Source organism: Schistocerca nitens, chromosome 9 (assembly GCF_023898315.1).
Source record: "Schistocerca nitens isolate TAMUIC-IGC-003100 chromosome 9, iqSchNite1.1, whole genome shotgun sequence".
NCBI classification, from domain to species: domain Eukaryota; kingdom Metazoa; phylum Arthropoda; class Insecta; order Orthoptera; family Acrididae; genus Schistocerca; species Schistocerca nitens.
In genome coordinates this window covers 157,112,324-157,130,128 of record NC_064622.1, presented here as the reverse complement: position 1 = coordinate 157,130,128, position 17,805 = coordinate 157,112,324, and the positions used below count along the sequence as shown (strand labels likewise).

The window sequence follows — 17,805 nt, the reverse complement described above, 5'->3', positions numbered from 1 at the left end:
ACCCCATCCCTGCACACGCGCCACAAGGCAGATAATTCAATGAAATATCAAATTCTCTCGATACACACCAACTCAAGTACCCAGTAGTAAAGCTGCTGTATAAAAAAGGAGAAAGGGATAATGTAGACAATTTTAGACTTATTTCTATGCCATCAGTGTTTGCTGAAATTATTGAAAAGTTTGTCTATGTAAGGGTAATTGATTATTTTACTCCACACAATTAGCTATCAGATATGTACAGTTTGGTTTTAGAAGTGGTTTAGCAACTGAAAATGCTATATTCTCTTTCTCTGAGATACTGGATGGATTAAACTACAGGTTTCGAAAGCCCGGCATCTTTTTGGTTTTAACTAGGACGTTTGATTGTGTTGATTGCAAAATATTCCTCCAGAAGTTTGTCCATTATGGAATATAGGAAGTAGCTCACAATTGGTTCACTTCTTACTTCAATAACAGACAGCAAAATGTCGTTATCCTGGGTTGAGAATGGCTATGATATGGGATCTGAACGGGGCACAGTCATACGGTGGGTGCCCCAGGGATCAGTGCTGGGGCCATTCCTGTTCCTTATTCACGAAGGTTGTTCAATAAGTAATGACACACACTTTTTTAAAAGCCATTAATATACATAGACAAACATCCTTATTGGTGCTTCACATTTGAAGTTTGTTCTGTGCGCTGGAGAAGTTTCGAACCGTTGTGGCAGATGGTACAGTCATAGTACATTCTCAAAATGGTGTCTACATGAGACTCAAGTTAAAAGCAACATGCTGTTAGTGAATTCTTGTGTGCAGAAAAAGAAACCATGGTGAACATTCATAAACTTTTGTGTGCAGTGTATGGCGATGCTGCAGTTGAGAGTACAGATTGGCGATGGGTAAAGAAAGTTGCAGCCTCAGGAAATGCAGAAACAGAGCTCCATGACCAGCCACGTTCAGGACATCCTGTCACACACACTGCTCCAGACATGCTGAATCGTGCGCGTAACATTATTCGTGCCAACCGGCATGTCACAACTTGACAATTGGCTCTACAGTTGTCAGTCTTGCAGTGAAAACATGGCTATGCCTACAGGACAAGAGCTTTTACCAAAAAAGTGGGGCATTACTTACTGAATGACTCTTGTATATAAATGATATGCCCTCAAGTATTCAGGTGATTCTAAAATTTTTCTGTTTGCTGATAACACTAGCCTGATAAAGGAAGTTGTGTGCAGCATTGGCACTATTTCAAATAGCGCAGTTCATGACATAAGTTCGTGGCTTGTAGAAAGTAAACTAACGCAAAATCAAATATTTTTGGCTCAGAAACGGGCAGTTCAGGCAGTAAGTGGTGTAAGTTCACGAACCTCTTGTTGACCCCTGGCCACCTGTCGGGGTATTCTGACAATGGCTTCTCAATATATAATAGAGGGAAACATTCCATGTGGGAAAAATATATCTAAAAACAAAGATGATGTAACTTACCAAACGAAAGCATTGGTATGTTGATAGAGACACTAACAAACGCAAACACACACACACACACACACACACACACACACACACACACACACACACACACACCCAATTCAAGCTTTCGCAACCCACGGTTGCTTCATCAGGAAAGAGGGAAAGATGAAAGGATGTGGGTTTTAAGGGAGAGCTTGAATTTTGTGTGTGTTTGTGTTTGTTAGTGTCTCAAAGTTGCTGTGACTTAGCAAACAGGAAAGTTATATACATAGTTAACAGTATCAGCTTACTCCCAAGAATTAACAGCTTTCACTCAGTTAATACTTGGCAGAAATTAAATATGCATTTGGATTGCAATTCCTTTACTCTTCTGCAGTTCTGCAGAAAGGGGTGCAGTATACTGCTGCATCAATTTTCAGTGAGCTACCACAAGGATTCAAAACTGAAGAGTTTCCTCATGGGGCACTCCTTCTGTTCTGTTGAGGAGTTCCTCGAAAAATTAAGCTGATTCCTATGTTACACATCTACATCTGCGTGATTACTCTGCTATTCACAATAAAGTGCCTGTCAGAGGGTTCAGTGAACCACCTTCAAGCTGTCTCTCTACCGTTCCACTCTTGAACGGCATGCGAGGAAAAACGGGCACTTAAATTTTTCTGTGCAAGCCCTGACTTCTCTTATTTTATCGTGATTGTCATTTCTCCATATGTAGGTGGGTGGCAACAGAATTTTTTTGCAATTGGAGGAGAAAACTGGTGATTGAAATTTCATGAGAAGATCCCATTGCAACGAAAAACGCCTTTGTTTTAATGATTGCCACTCCAATTCACGTATCATGTCAGTGACACTATCTGCCCTATTTCGCGATAATACAAAACGAGCTGCCCTTTGCACTTTTTCGATGTCATTCGTCAGTCCCACCTGATGCTGATCCCACACCGCACAGCAATACTCCAGAATAGGGTGGACAAGCATGGTGTAAGCAGTCTCTTTAGTAGACCTGTTGCAACTTCTAAGTGTTCTGCAAATAAATCGCAGTCTTTGGTTTGCTCTACCGACAATATTATCTATGTGATCGTTTCAATTTAGGTTATTTCTAATTGTAATCCCTACGTATTTAGCTGAATTTACAGCCTTCAGATTTGTGTGACTTACTGTGTAATCGAAATTTAGCTGATTTCTTTTAGTACTCATGTGAATAACTTCACACTTTCCTTTATTCAGGGTCAATTGCCAGTTTTTGCACCATACAGATATCTCATCTAAATCATTTTGCAAGTCGTTTTGATCCTCTGATGATTTTACAAGGCGGTAAATGACAGCATCATCTGCAAACAATTAAAGACGGCTATTCAGATTGTCTCCTATGTCATCAATATAGATCAGGAACAATAGAGCGCCTATAACACTTCCTTGGGGAAAGTTGGATATTACTTCTGTTTTACTCAATGACTTTCCGTCTATTACTACGAACTGTTACCTTTCTGACAGGAAATCACGAATCCAGTCGCACAACTGGGGCGATGCTCCGTAGGCACACAGTTTGGTTAGAAGACGCTTGTGAGGAACGATGTCGAAAGCCTTCTGGAAATATAAAAATATGAAATCAATTTGTCATCCCCTGCCGATGGCACTTATTACTTGATGAGTATAAAGAGCTAGTTGTGTTTCACAAGATCGATATTTTCTGAAACTGTGCATACTGTGTGTCAATAAATCGTTTTCTTCGAGGTACTTCATAATGTTCGAATACAGTATATGTTCCAAAACCCTACTGCAAATCGACATTAGTGATATAGGCCTGTAATTCAGCAGATTACTCCTACTTCCCTTTTTGGGTATTGGTGTGACTTGAGCAATTTTCCAGTCTTTAGGTACGTATCTTTCTGTGAGCGAGTGGTTGTGTATAATTGCTAAATATGGAGTTATTGTATTGTACCAGCATACTCTGAAAGGAACCTGACTGGTATACAATCTGGACCGGAGGCCTTGCCTTTATTAAGTGATTTAAGCTGCTTTGTTATACCAAGGGTATCTACTTCTGTTTGTCATCTTGGCAGTTGTTCTTGATTGGAATTCAAGAATATTTACGTGGTCTTCTTTGGTGAAGGAGTTTCGGAAAACCGTGTTTAATAACTCTGCCTTGGTGGCACTGTCATCATTGACTTCTCCGTTGTTATCGCGCAGTGAAGGTATTGATTGCGTCTTGCCGCTGGTGTGCTTTATGTATGACCAGACTCTCTTTGGGTTTTCTGCCAGATTTCGAGACAGAATTTCATTGTGGAAATTATTAAAAGCATCTTGCATTGATGTGCATGCTAATTTCAAACTTTTATAAAACTTTGCCAATCTTGGGGATTTTGCGTTCTTTTAAATTTGGCATGCTTTTTTCGTTGCTTCTGCAACAATGATCTGACCGGTTTTGTGTACCATGGGGGATCAGTACCATCACTTATTAATTTATGTGCTATATATATTTAAATTGCTGTCGATATTATCTCTTAGAAAACATTCCACAGCTTTTATACACTTACATGATCAGATTGGAAGGAGTGAAGACTCTCTCTTTAAAAGGCGTTAAGAGCATTTTATTAGCTTTTTTAGGTAGATATACTTTGCGTTTCTTTTTGATGGTTGTGGGTGTTTTCTGTTAGGGCTTGGAGCTCTGGTTCTTTCCCAACACAGCTACAACAATTTAAAACTACAATACCAATCATTTCTACAACTACCTTCCCGTGTTTTACCTGCTCACTTTGAGACGGACGCCCCTTCTGTGGTTCCCTGAGACCGTCTAACCTAAAAAGCCACCCAGTCCCTTCCACACAGCTTCCGCTACCCGTGTAGCTGCCTCCTGTGTGTATTGGACTCCTGACCTATTAAACGGAACCTGGAAACCCACCAGCCGATGGCGCAAGTCAAGGAATCTGCAGCCTACATGGTCACAGAACCGCCTGAGCCTCTGATTCAGAGCATCCACTCGGCTCTGCACAAAAGGACCACATTCAGTTCTGTCGATGATGCTGCAGACGGTGAGCTCCGCCTTAATCTCGGAAGCAAGACTGGCAGTCTTTACCATTTCCGTTAGCCACCCGAAACTAGACAGAATTTGCTCTGATCCAAAGCGACACACATCATTGGTACCGACATGAGCCACCACCCGCAGTTGGCTTCATCCTGTACTATTCATGGCATCTGGAAGCACCCTTCCCACATCCAGAATGACTCCCCCCGGAATGCACACGGAGTGCACACTGGCTTCCTTCCCCTCCTTGGCAGCCATGTTTCTAAGGGTCCCCATTACGCACCTAACGTTGGAGCTCCCAACTACCAGCAAACCCACCCTCTGTGAATGCCCAGACCTTGCGGGCCTAGAAGCTTCCTCTGGAACGGGGTGGACGATTGGATGCAGCCCAGAGACATCGTCAGCCACAGATAGCTCCCGAAACTTGTTCGTCAAACGAACTCGGGAGGCCCTACGATCGGCCCCTCGGAAAGTTTTTCGCTGCCTGCCAGACTTTGAAATGATCTTCCACTCGACCATGGGTGAGGGGTCTACCTGAGTGCAGGCAGTACCCGGGACAGTCACGGCAGTGGACTGTGGACCAATCGGAGAAAACGTGGGATGCGCTCGACGTCCCTTGCATCCCCGCATTCGATCCCCCACAGTGACGCCCCTTGGCAGCAGCCTCAAGCTGTGTGACGGAAGCCAACGGAGCCTGGAGCTGTGAGCACTTTCTTGGGGCAGCCTCAACTTTTCAAATCAAGAGTAGAATTTGCACGGTATATCCTATTTATTTGTTGCATTTATGCCTGTACCTGTCTTCTCCTGCAATTTTTACCCTCTATGACTCCGTCTAAAGCCATAGAAATTATTCCGTTATCTTAATATGCCATATTATCCTGCCCCTTGTTCTAGTCATTGTTTCTTTCTTCATCCATTCTCTGAAGGGCCACCTCATTCAGTACCATATGATGCTGTGTGCCAAATGTGTTCTCTGAAATTTCTTCCTCAGATTAACGCAAACGTTTGGTACTAGTAGACTTCTCTTGGTCAGAATACTCTCTTTGCCTGTGCTAATGTGCACTTACTCCCCCCCCCCCCCCCCCCCCCCCCCCCCCCCCCGTTCCCCCCATATTCTGTACTCATTAGCCTGTCCATTCCCACAACACATAATGTAATTCTATTCTTCTTCACTTTTATGGAGGATAGCTATGTCATCATTGAGTCTTACCATGGACATCTTTTCACATAAATTTTAATACAACTCTGTAACATTATTTCTGTACTGGACTTGGACTAAAATATTCTGAAACTTGAAGTTATTTTTTAGTTTCTGTATATCTGTGAAATCTAACAATGTACTTTGCAGTGGTTTTCTGTGGAATTAAATCTTGGAGGTGGTAGCTGGAGCACAGTAGGTGTATTTATTTCGTAAAGCAGGTGAGCTCCTGCCGCCCAACTGACGAAGTGTTGTCTCTTTCAGTCTCTAATGAAGTAACATCGAAGTCTTCTACACTTTCTGAGCTGCTAAATTCAATGTCAGGCTCAGGATAGCTATAGTAATTATTTTATGTAAGCATCGCCTAAACAACAATAAAGGAGAGTGTGGAAGCGCATGTTGTGTTGTTCAGTATTGAGAGCTGCACGCAATAAAGATGATGTCTAGTGGCAACCACCTCAACCAAAACATGACAGTCAGGCTACAAATGTAGTACCAGGTGCTCTTCAGTGGATGAACATGTAACTATCAGTGCTGGAACAGATGTAAGTGAAGTGGTTTTTTTTTTTTTTTTTTTTTTTTTTTTTTTTTTTTTTAAGTTGCACAAATATGCCCGGGATTTCAAGTGTCTGTCAAAATAATAGAGAGAGATATTTTGGGGTTTTGTGTTAAGGATTTAGTCCACTGCTGCTGTGAAAATGATAGCATTGCAATGTAACAGTACAGCCGCTGCAGCTTCAGGCAGTAGCGAAGCTTGAGCAAAATTGAAGTTGGCCCTGAAGACACAAAGATCGCGGTATTGAATCCTGGTTGGACCACAGATTTTTAAGTGTTGATTACCTTAGCATTCACCTCTCAATGACATGGACATTCACCAGAAGTGAAACATAGTTTTTATATTATGATGTTGGTCTCTTTTTCCCAAAGCAGAATTGAATTTGCGACCAAGGTGTCGTGCCTTGGTTAATGGCTTGGGATCGAGCAGTCCTCTCAAACCTTTAGGACTTCGGTATGCCAGCAAGTGGTGTGTGTTGCTTAAATTGCTTAATTTATATGAAAATGATGATGCTCAGTTACCTATCATTGTTATCTGATTTTTAAGCATAACTCTGCATAGTGTCTCGTAAACAAAATTACCTAGTCATAGATACCACCTGTTTGCATATTTTAACAACTTGCAAGTAAACATTTACACTCGTCACATGTAAAATTTTTCTTTCACAATATATCTTTGCCAGGAATATGTTTTATATGACCCAGAGAAGTTGGATTACTCATTTCTTAACAAAACGATTTATCTCCCACTAAATTTTAATAAGCAGTGTTGTTGGCATTTGCATGATGTCTGAAATGAAATTAACTTTTTTACAGGAAAGCAGGAGAGGCGTTCTGTGCCGTGGCCAGCAGATAGAGGTGGAGAGTATGTGTACTTTATTCTACACAAAGAAAATATGGACACCATGGAAACTGTTAACCTCATTGCAAGTAGACTAAGGTTTGTAGTTTTGGTGGAGCATCATTTTGAACAACTATTTTAATTTAACCAATTCTTAAGCTATAAAAAGAAATAGGTGGAGGTCTGTGGTAATAAGTGAACTAAGAAGAATGCTAATTTACCAGCTGACAGAAATGAAACTTTTCAGAATGTTGTTAAGAACACAAATGGGAAAGGGAAGCAATGTTGCAGCTAAAATTTAAAGAAAGATTGCTCATTCCTATAGTAACTTCTGGCAGAGATAAATAAGAATGTTTTGACATTACAGGTTTCATATCAGATAACCCTTGTGATACCCGTGTACTCAAGAAATCTATAAGTTAGTAGGAAAGTAATTGAATTTGCCTGTAATGTTCAAATCGGAAGATAAGTGAAGGAATGACAGGTAAATTCAGGATCCTAGTAGGGTGTTGCTATTGTATGTGACTATAATTAAAAAAATAGAATTCAGTTTATTGCTGCTATTCATGTGAATATTTATATTCCCTCTTCTCACAGTTATAAAATTACTTAAAACTTCTTATTCTACATCATTCCATGTTTGCTTTCTTGCATTACCTAGTGGTTAGTGTTGCTGCCTCTGGATTACAAGGTCCTGGCTCTGAGCACTATGGGACTCAACTGCTGTGGTCATAAGTCCCCTAGAACTTAGAACTACTTAAACCTAACTAACCTAAGGACAGCACACAACACCCAGCCATCACGAGGCAGAGAAAATCCCTGACCCCGCCGGGAATCGAACCCGGGAACCCGGGCGTGGGAAGCGAGAACGCTACCGCACGACCACGAGATGCGGGCTACAAGGTCCTGGTTTCAATTCCTGACCGGGTTGGGGATTTTCCCTGCCCGGGGACTGGGTGTTTGTGTTATCATCATCATCATCATCATCATCATCATCATCATCATCATTCGTGACAGTGGATAGACTGGATTGTGAAAGAAATTGGACTGTGTCAAAATTCGAACTTTGTACGGGCACTGACTACCGCGCAGTTGAGTGCCCCACAAACCAAACATAATAACCATTTATTGTATTTATAGTCTTCACTATTGTGAGACCTATTGTTCAGAGTTAATATACTTTCCTGGAATCACCTAATCACCACTCCAATTTGTAGTTCTAAGCAAGTCTCATCTGAATTTCCTTGTGATCTACTTTTGACCAGAGACACCTGTTATTCAAAGAAATCAGTTCTTGCTTATACTGTATGTACTCGAATCTAATCTGCACCTGAAATTTGAGACTCGAAATGCAAGGGAGAGAAAAGTTTTATACTGCACCTCCAAATTGAAACAAAGTTGGTCCATTGTAACATGAGAGACAATTTAGGTCGAATGGATGAAGATACAGCTACAGTTGTTTGGTTCGAGTGATAAGCTTAGCAGTTAATTTTTACCAGGTAGCCGTTGCTACACATCAGGCACTCCATCCGTATTTATATGGATACCCTTCCTTTGTCACGTGCTTTGACTGGTTTGAATCGATTGCTTAGTTTGCTTTGATCTGATAAGTGCCGCTCTTTGTTATAGGTGTTTATGTCACACTAAGCTGAAAATGGATTATTGTACTGTGTCATGCATTGTTTATCGCATTCGGGTAATGAGTGTTTTACGACCTGTCGCCGCTCGCGGCGTGGCTTGCTTTTATGCACACTACCTCCATTTACAACAAAAAATAAGAGAGGAGTTGTCTCATTAGTGAAACAATGGCAAGAGACTGCTGTTTGTTGTTACTTACACTGCTGCTTTCTTTAATAATGATCAACAAGAAACAAAAATAGACTGCATGTGATAGAAGATGTTCAGAACGAGAGTTTAGCGAAAATTTTTCTCCATTTGAAAATCTTTGCAGACGCCTCTTTAGTAGTACATTACATGCTGCACAGAAATCTTAGATTTAAAAATTTAGTCAGTTGCCGTGCTTCACTTCTGACTGTATCACTATTCAGCATAAGAATAATACGAATATAAACATGACATGATATGTATGTTCTTCCGCTTTTGCTGTTGTCTCACCCCAGTTTCGTAGTTTATTAGGCAGACAGGATTTAAATGAGATAGCAGCAAACGTGAAAGAATACATGGCATAATGTTTACATTCATATTATTCTTATGGTGAAGGGAATACTACATGTGATTTACGATTCATAAAAGTTCCTATTAGCAACCATTTCTTGTCACAGGTAGGAAAAAATTCAGAACGTAGAGTTGGCGATATTGACATATATCCCAAAGTCTTGCCAATCGGATTTTCGTAGTGGATTTTTAGTGAGGATTTCAAATGAAGTGTATGTTGTCTTCAGTCCGTAGACTGGCTTGATGCAGCTCTCCACGCTTTTCTATCCTGTGCAGTGCAGAGTAGCAACACTTGTAAAATAAGAATGAAAATTACTTAGAAATTAAATGCTGAAATTTAAAATAAAATTTTATTACATTTGTAATACATCTTATACGAAATGTTTAAAATATCAGTTATGATTTTGAATCACTGTCACTCGATTCTTTTTTGCTCATATCTTCATACAGAGCATCGTCCTCCATACCATCTAGTGCATTGGATATTGAACATTTTTAAAATGCTAGTTGCACAGTCTGATTTGGAACACACTTCCATGCATCATAAATCCATTGGCACACTTGCGACAAACTTGCACATTTTGCATGTCCTTTTGGTATCAGTTGTCTGTCGCTTTTCGAAAGCCAGTCTGTGTACATGCGTTTAAGCTTGTTCTTAAATGGTTCACTCAAACAGACGTCAAACGGTTGCAGAATTGATGTCATCCCGCCTGGAATTACTGCCAAGTCAGTTGTGCTTTCCTCTAATTTTCGTTTTACTGCAAGTGTTGTATGGCCTGCATACGCATCTATACCAACAGACTGTGTAAACCAAGCATTGTGCCAGGACGACGATTCCACACACGCCTAATCCATTCCAGCACCATGTCCTCCGAAAACCCCCCAGTTTCGTTTGCTCATGCAATTACAGTTTTTTGAAACACATCCGATTTTGGTAAGTCTTTTGCTTCAAAACTACGAATGGGGGGTAATTTATGTCTATCTGCTGTGCAAGCAAGCATGGCGGACATCTGCTGTTTTTCACCCCCTGATGTAAGAACACACTAAGTACCTGGGTGTTAAAATTACGAACAACTTTAGTTGGAAAGACCACATAGATAATATTGTGGGGAAGGCGAGCCAAAGGTTACGTCTCATTGGCAGGACACTTAGAAGATGCAACAAGTCCACTAAAGAGACAGCTTACACTACACTTGTTCGTCCTCTGTTAGAATATTGCTGCGCGGTGTGGGATCCTTACCAGGTGGGATTGACGGAGGACATCGAAAGGGTGCAAAAAAGGGCAGCTCGTTTTGTATTATCACGTAATAGGGGGGAGAGTGTGGCAGATATGATACGCGAGTTGGGATGGAAGTCATTAAAGCAAAGACGTTTTTTGTTGCGGCGAGATCTATTCACGAAACTTCAGTCACCAACTTTCTCTTCCTAATGCAAAAATATTTTGTTGAGCCCAACCTACATAGGTAGGAATGATCATCAAAATAAAATAAGAGAAATCAGAGCTCGAACAGAAAGGTTTAGGTGTTCATTTTTCCCGCGCGCTGTTTGGGAGTGGACTGGTGGAGAGAGAGTGTGATAGTGGTTCGATGAACCCTCTGCCAAGCACTTAAATGTGAATTGCTGAGTAATCATGTAGATGTAGATGTAGATGTCTTTCTTTCCTTTGGTGTCAGCCGTATAATTTGATGGCATGTCAAAATATACTGTAGTTTGGTCAGCATCTGACCTAGAAGGTATTGTTTTTCTGTGTGCCGCCTAATTACGAAGCGCTGAAATTCCACAAGTCTTTCTTCTTAATTTTTCGGCAGCTTCTGTGCAACTGAAGTTCGCCTCTGAAGTGAAAAACCCCAGTGCTTCATAAACAGATGAATCCATCTGCAACTAGCTTTAAAATTTTCAATTTTTTGCTCTCTAGCAATTTCATGTTCCTTAATTTTTAAAATTTTGGCGTTCACAGGCAGGAATTTATGACATCGTTCCTTAACAAATTCATTTAAAATCACTTCTAGTGCATGATACCAGCCACACTTTGGCCCAGTAAATGCTTTCCAGCTACTTGAACATCAAATAATTTGTCTCTCTGCAGTCACCATCGCCTGACGTCGCTGTCATCAATCCCGTATCGCGGACCTGCGGTACGATTAGAACTTTGTTCTGCAAAAGAAATAACTCCCCTCTTGAATTTGGCTCTGTAATGAATGCGCTTCATTGTTGTTCACTAACACCAACAAGCACTTCACAAAATTCCACGAAGCCCTAGGTGCCACTATGTGAAATCTTAATGAGCCCCAACGTATCGACTCGTGCAACAATCCTAAAGCCTTGTGCATCATTGGTATTTTTGTTGGGTGGGGTGGGGGGGATTCTGAACCATGGTGCAGTTCATATTTTTCCACTTGGACGTATTGTTCCAGAGATGAAAGAAGTGATTGCTAAGAGAGAAAATCCTTGATTGCTGTGGATGTGTTGACATGTGATGCTGCTACGTCCTCAAGTCCTCGGGACGCATTTACATGTACTTTTGATCCTTGACAGGTGCCCTGAACGAAATTGTGTGTGGCCACTTGCTGCCTCCTGTCTGCTCTCAATGTGTTAAGACAGTTGGATGCTCAGGGCTCTGTGTTTTCTGGAGGCATTAATTCACAAGGCCCATAGCGGTCTGGTAGTGCCGAAGTAGCTGCATTTCCATCCTGAGTGCTCAGTAGCTTTCTCATGTTTGGTCTCTTTGCCTTTGCTGCTGTGATTTTATTTGTGTTGCTGTTTTTGTCTTCATTTTTGACTGAGTAAATGGCACCATTACAGTTGTACAGAGGAGGAAATCATTAAGATGTCAGGCAATTGCACATTGTACTTGACATCAGATGATACAAGAAACTGAAGTAGAGGATCAGATGCCTCCATCTAAAGACCAGTTCAGTAATGTTGCTGGAGGGATCAGTTGTCAGGCAATATCATTATGTGTAGCTACAAAGCATTCTAAAGATTATAATAAAGTCTCGATGGAAGTTGAAATAATTAAAAAAGTAGTTATTTAGTATTGTGATTTAATATCTAATAGATTTTGATTAAAGCCAAGTAACTCGCAGAGAACATCATAAATAGTAATGTGTATAGTGCCAAAGTATTTTTTTCTGGTGATAATATTAATTACCGTTAAAAGTAGTACATTGTTCCAATGGAAAAACTGTAGTCACTTCCATCCCTCTGTAGATAAAAAAAAAAAAAAAAGCTTTCAGTATTAATATTACGGCAAAATACTTCTTTGTGTGCTATTATTTCAACAATCCTTGTTTTGATATATTGAAATAGGTGGGTGTTACAATTACACAAGTCACATTGTGCATGGAAAAAGCAGTGGGCGATCGGTGCGCCAACCTCCCATAGATATAAAACCCAAAATCTTGCGAACAGGTTGCTCTGCTCTCACCTTAATTAAAATTTTGATATATTAACTATGTTTCGTACACAGCGATGGCTGACCGTCTAATCACAAATGAATAAAACACAATTTTTGTGCCATATATATTTTTAGTTCACTCTTAAGTTCTTAAAATTCTTAAAATTTCATGCAATGGTTCGAGTGATTTCAGCACAGTAATGAATAACGAAAAGAAATCCTGTTCTTTATCGAATGAAGATATCAGGCTGTAAAATGTGAAACAATCAAATTTTCTTGCATAATAGTTTTCTTAAAACCTGATGGTTAAATATTCATAGTGACCAGAATGTCCATTCAGGTACATTTCTGACAGGTTGTGTAACATGGCTGCACTGCGTACATAGGACAGAGTAACCTCATCACACCACTTCTCATTGCATCACTTGGCAGTATGTCGTCCTGTGACAGAATATTCAGTACGCTGTTGTGTATGAAACAAATCATTCATAAAATTATCGAAGTAGTCTCATGAAATGGAATCGAGAAACATGGATCTAAAATGTTGTTGCTGTGGTGCCCAATGACTGACAATGATTAGATTCATCGTTTTCTTGAGTTATTAGTGTTTATATATATGAAGGAGAGCAGATTTTGTGGAAGAGTAATTATAGAACAACAAAGTTACTGAGGCTAATTGAAAGGCAACACACCGATTTTGTAATAGGCTTCTGAAATGCTACTAAAGCTTTAGGAAATTTGTAATTTTTAGTCATGAAACAATATTGACACTCCTGTGTGTTTTTCTGTGCAGTAATTAATTTTGGTGCAACTTTAAAGTAAAAAACATGTCAGAATAACTGCACTTATTTTGTATCAGCATGTCGAAACCCACAGCAGCAGACAAAAGTTGTCACACGCAGCACTCCAGGAATATTCAACACAGGCAAGCTGTACGGTGTGGCTAAAATAGTATGCAGGTAGTGGCTGGAACACATTGTCTTTAACGTTAGCAGTATAAGGCAATGACAAAGCCACACTCACCATGGTATGCAGTGAGCACATCCATAGAAGTCAAAGGGATAAGAGCCCTCAGTGTATTGTGCAAACATATGAATGTTTTCATACCTTGATTGGATATTCTTCAAACTTTCCTAACATGCGATTTTCCATATTTCAGCATTATTTAATAACTTTACATGTAACAATGTGAGTAATAACTTCTCAGCTGTGCATTTAAAACATCTGTTCATTATATACAAACCGTATTTCAACATTGTAGCTTAGAATGAGCATGCACATTACTTGCTTCTCTTTCTTGATGATCAGTAACTCTGAACAGCCTTGATTGAAAGATGGGTCTGGATAACAACTCTACATTTGTGTCTTTGTGTATTGTTCTGTGCAAGAACTATCCACACTTAGTCAATTTGCCACACATTTTATGAAAAAGGTCACTCAAAAAGGAAGAGTGACCATTCATTTCAGATAGAGTAGAAAAGGATGTATGTGTGTATTTATGTATGTATCAGTGTACTACTCAGTAGGATAGGCACAAATCATTGGAAGTTGCAGGAGGAATCCTTGTCGTGCTGTCTGCTGTGCCGTGCAGTGATCAGGAGGACATCCAATGAATTCCAGTGCAGAATGTTTGCCTGCTGCACTATGGCAGAAGTAACCTCCTTGAGTTTTTATAAGACAGAATGGGAAAGGCCATGTTGTGAAGTAACAACTTTCAGTAAATATCAGTCCCAGGGTGTACACACAAAATTTTGGCATCAGCAGCAAAACTTAAGAATTGCTCGTTGTGTGTTGGAAGCAATGATTATGTGGTGAATGGAAATTAATATGACAACAGTTTGTTAAACAATGAGACTGCATAATGCGTAGCCTGAACCTGATGTAGACGAGGATTGTGATGCAGATGATAGATTTCTTCGCATTACATTGTTCACTGTTTATTGATTCAGTCTTTGGTTGGGAGTTTCTCTTCTTCATTTTGAAGCAGTGAAATTGGAGTGGCATTCGATATGTCTGTTTACTTTTAGTATGTATGCAAAAATTCAGTATGTCTTGACATTTCCACAACAATGAATGCACAGTGTCATTTGTAAATGTGGTAACAATAAATCAGGTGCAAATCAAGTTCTTAAGTTGGCATACTTGATGTTTAAGACTATGAAAAGTTTTCCCATGTTTCTCAAAACTGATATAATGAACATTCGTTGTTGTGGCAAGAAGACAACAATATGTGGTTGGGCAAGTGTAGTTCATGTTACATAACTCAGTTTTTCTTACCTCTCTGTTTTCCTTTTTAATTGGTAATGAAACTAATTGGAGAGAATCATGGAGAATGAACTGTTACTTATCTTAGTTACTTGGCGAGATTGTTTCCTTGTAATAGCAAGAAGAATTATGTTTAGCATTCATTTAATGTGGGGGCGTTGCTAGATTCTCACTGCATGATAAGATGAGATGATGTGATTTTGTGTGTGTGTGTGTGTGTGTGTGTGTGTGTGTGTGTGTGTGTGTGTGTGTGTGTGTGTGCGCGCGCTTCTTTGGATTGAACTAATTGTTTACTTCTGCATAATTTCAGAGTGAAACCAAATTTGATAACATATGCAGGAATGAAGGATCGCCGTGCCAAAACAAGTCAACTGATGTGTGTTTGGAAAGTGGAACCTCAACGATTGGTGAATGTCAGTCGAAGCCTGCGAGGTATTGAGATGGGTAATTACAGTTTTCATCAGCGGCCACTACGACTTGGTGATTTGCGTGGTAATCGCTTTCGCATTGTTCTCAGGTACGCTGGATTTTGAGAATTTTCCTGTAAAGTACCATGTGTTTTATTAGTATGAATTCCTTTCAAAAATGTATTTTTGTATATTTTAAGCTGTACAACAGGTAAGGTAGTTCCTTAATGAAAACAAATGATAATAGTGGGTACAAGCAGGTCCACACCTCAGGGAAAAAAGTTCCTCATATGAACAGTTAATAACCAGAAAACGTTACTGTCAAACTTCTGCTCTATTCCTGAATTTTGTGAATCCATCATGAGATGCAGTTCCAATATTGACGATATATCCTGTCCAGTCACATTGTTAGCACCCGTTGGAAGCCTGAATAATTAACTTCTGCAGTGTGGACAGCTGCGAGGAGTGTAGGAAGAGTGTCAGTGAAGTTCTGGAAGGTACTGACAGGGATGTGAAGCCATGTGCTACAGTCCCATGGCCAGTGTGCTGGTTTTCTTGGTTGAGGATCCATAAAGTGACTGCCAATTGAGATGCTTGACTGGGTTTAAATCTGGGGAGTGTATAATAAACCTGTCCTGCTGTTCCTCAAACCTCACACACCTAAATTCCGGCTGTGTGCCACATTGCAGTGTTCTTCTGGTAGGTGCCATTGTGCGGAGGAAAAACAAACTGTGTGTAGGGGTGGACATTGTCCCCAAGGACAGATTGATACTTCCGTTGATCAGTTGTGCCTTCTATAAGAAATGAGCCAGGGAATGCCATGAAAATATTTCCCCACAGTATAACTCTCTCCTCCAACCTGGATCGTTTTACTTTCAGATGTTTCACGCTGTACGTGACAATGACCATCTGTTCCATGGAGCATACAATGTAAGTCACCCATTGGCACTCAGTGGGTGTCCAGTTGTGGTATTGGTATACAAATTTCAACCTTCATCACTGATGAACAGCAGTCAGCATGGGTAGATGAACCAGGGGCTTGCTGTGGAGGCCCATAGGCAGCAACGTTCACAGAATGGTCATTGAGGAGATGGAGATGGTTGCCCCTTAGTTCATCTGAGCAGTTATTTGGTCAACAATTGCACATATATTTGCCTGTACACAGGTCTGCAGTGATTGTTCATTCATCCTGTCTATAGCCTATGGTACACCACAGTTAACTTGGTACCCGTTTTCAGTAGTGCCATTTTGCCGTGCATGGAATACTTTAACCGTGGTGGCATGCAAACTGTTTACAAACTTTGCCATTTTGGAAATGCTTGTACCCTTGACCGGGAAGCTGATGATTGTGCCCTTTTGGACATCAGGTAAACCACTCCAAGAAAAAACTGCGCTCCTTTATGAAGGAAATTATCATTCTGACTGTTAGGAAAGTTTTTATCTGCTTGTAATGTGTGTATGGGCAGCACTTTCTCCATTCCGCGTGTTTGTAAGGGGGTTCCTTGCAGCTGACAATGCCGTTGTTCGTTCCACAAGAGAATAAGAATAAGAATCTTTATTAGCCATTCAGTATTTTTTTATACAATGGGCTTCGTCAATAAGTTCAATTACAGTATAAAGATGGTTATATTCTCTTAACAATGTATATATAAATCATGTGAAATTTAGTGTAGTACAATAGCACACATTTGGAATTTTATATATTATTAATTTTACAATAAAAAGGAAAACATTATACAGATTTATATTAAGCAGGGAGTATTCATGTTGATGACACTACGTCATTATCATATACATGTTGATAACACTATGTCATTATCCTAAGCTATTGATATAAATTTAGGTACTACTACAGGCAGAGGTACCTTTCTCTATGTTAAAACAGCAAATCTGCCATATTACAATCTTTAAATTCATCAACTGAGTAAAATGCTTTACCTTTGAGCCATTGACCCAATGTTGTTTTAAATTTACTTTTAGATACTGTTTGTACAATTTTAGGGAGCATATTAAACAGTTCGAGGGATGTGACTTACCGAACGAAAGCGCTGGCAGGTCGATAGACACACAAACAAACACAAACACACACACAAAATTCAAGCTTTCGCAACAAACTGTTGCCTCATCAGGAAAGAGGGAAGGAGAGGGAAAGACGAAAGGATGTGGGTTTTAAGGGAGAGGGTAAGGAGTCATTCCAATCCTGGGAGCGGAAAGACTTATCTTAGGGGGAAAAAAGGACAGGTATACACTCACACACACATATCCATCTGCACATACACAGACACAAGCAGACATATTTAAAGACAAAGAGTTTGGGCAGAGATGTCAGTCGAGGCGGAAGTGAAGAGGCAAAGATGATGTTGAATGACAGGTGAGGTATGAGTGGCGGCAACTTGAAATTAGCGGAGATTGAGGCCTGGTGGGTAACGGGAAGAGAGGATATATTGAAGAGCAAGTTCCTATCTCCGGAGTTCGGATAGGTTGGTGTTAGTGG

General features: G+C 40.2%; 1 protein-coding gene across 1 annotated transcript in view; it reads left to right on the top strand.

Moving 5' to 3' along the window:
* Positions 1–17,805, top strand: part of LOC126203787 (uncharacterized) — a 140,850-nt gene that overhangs the window by 12,936 nt on the left and 110,109 nt on the right. The window contains exons 5-6 of the mRNA XM_049938154.1: positions 7,043–7,166; positions 15,215–15,421. Coding sequence (XP_049794111.1) covers positions 7,043–7,166; positions 15,215–15,421 — 331 coding nt within the window. The remainder of the gene's footprint in view (positions 1–7,042; positions 7,167–15,214; positions 15,422–17,805) is intronic.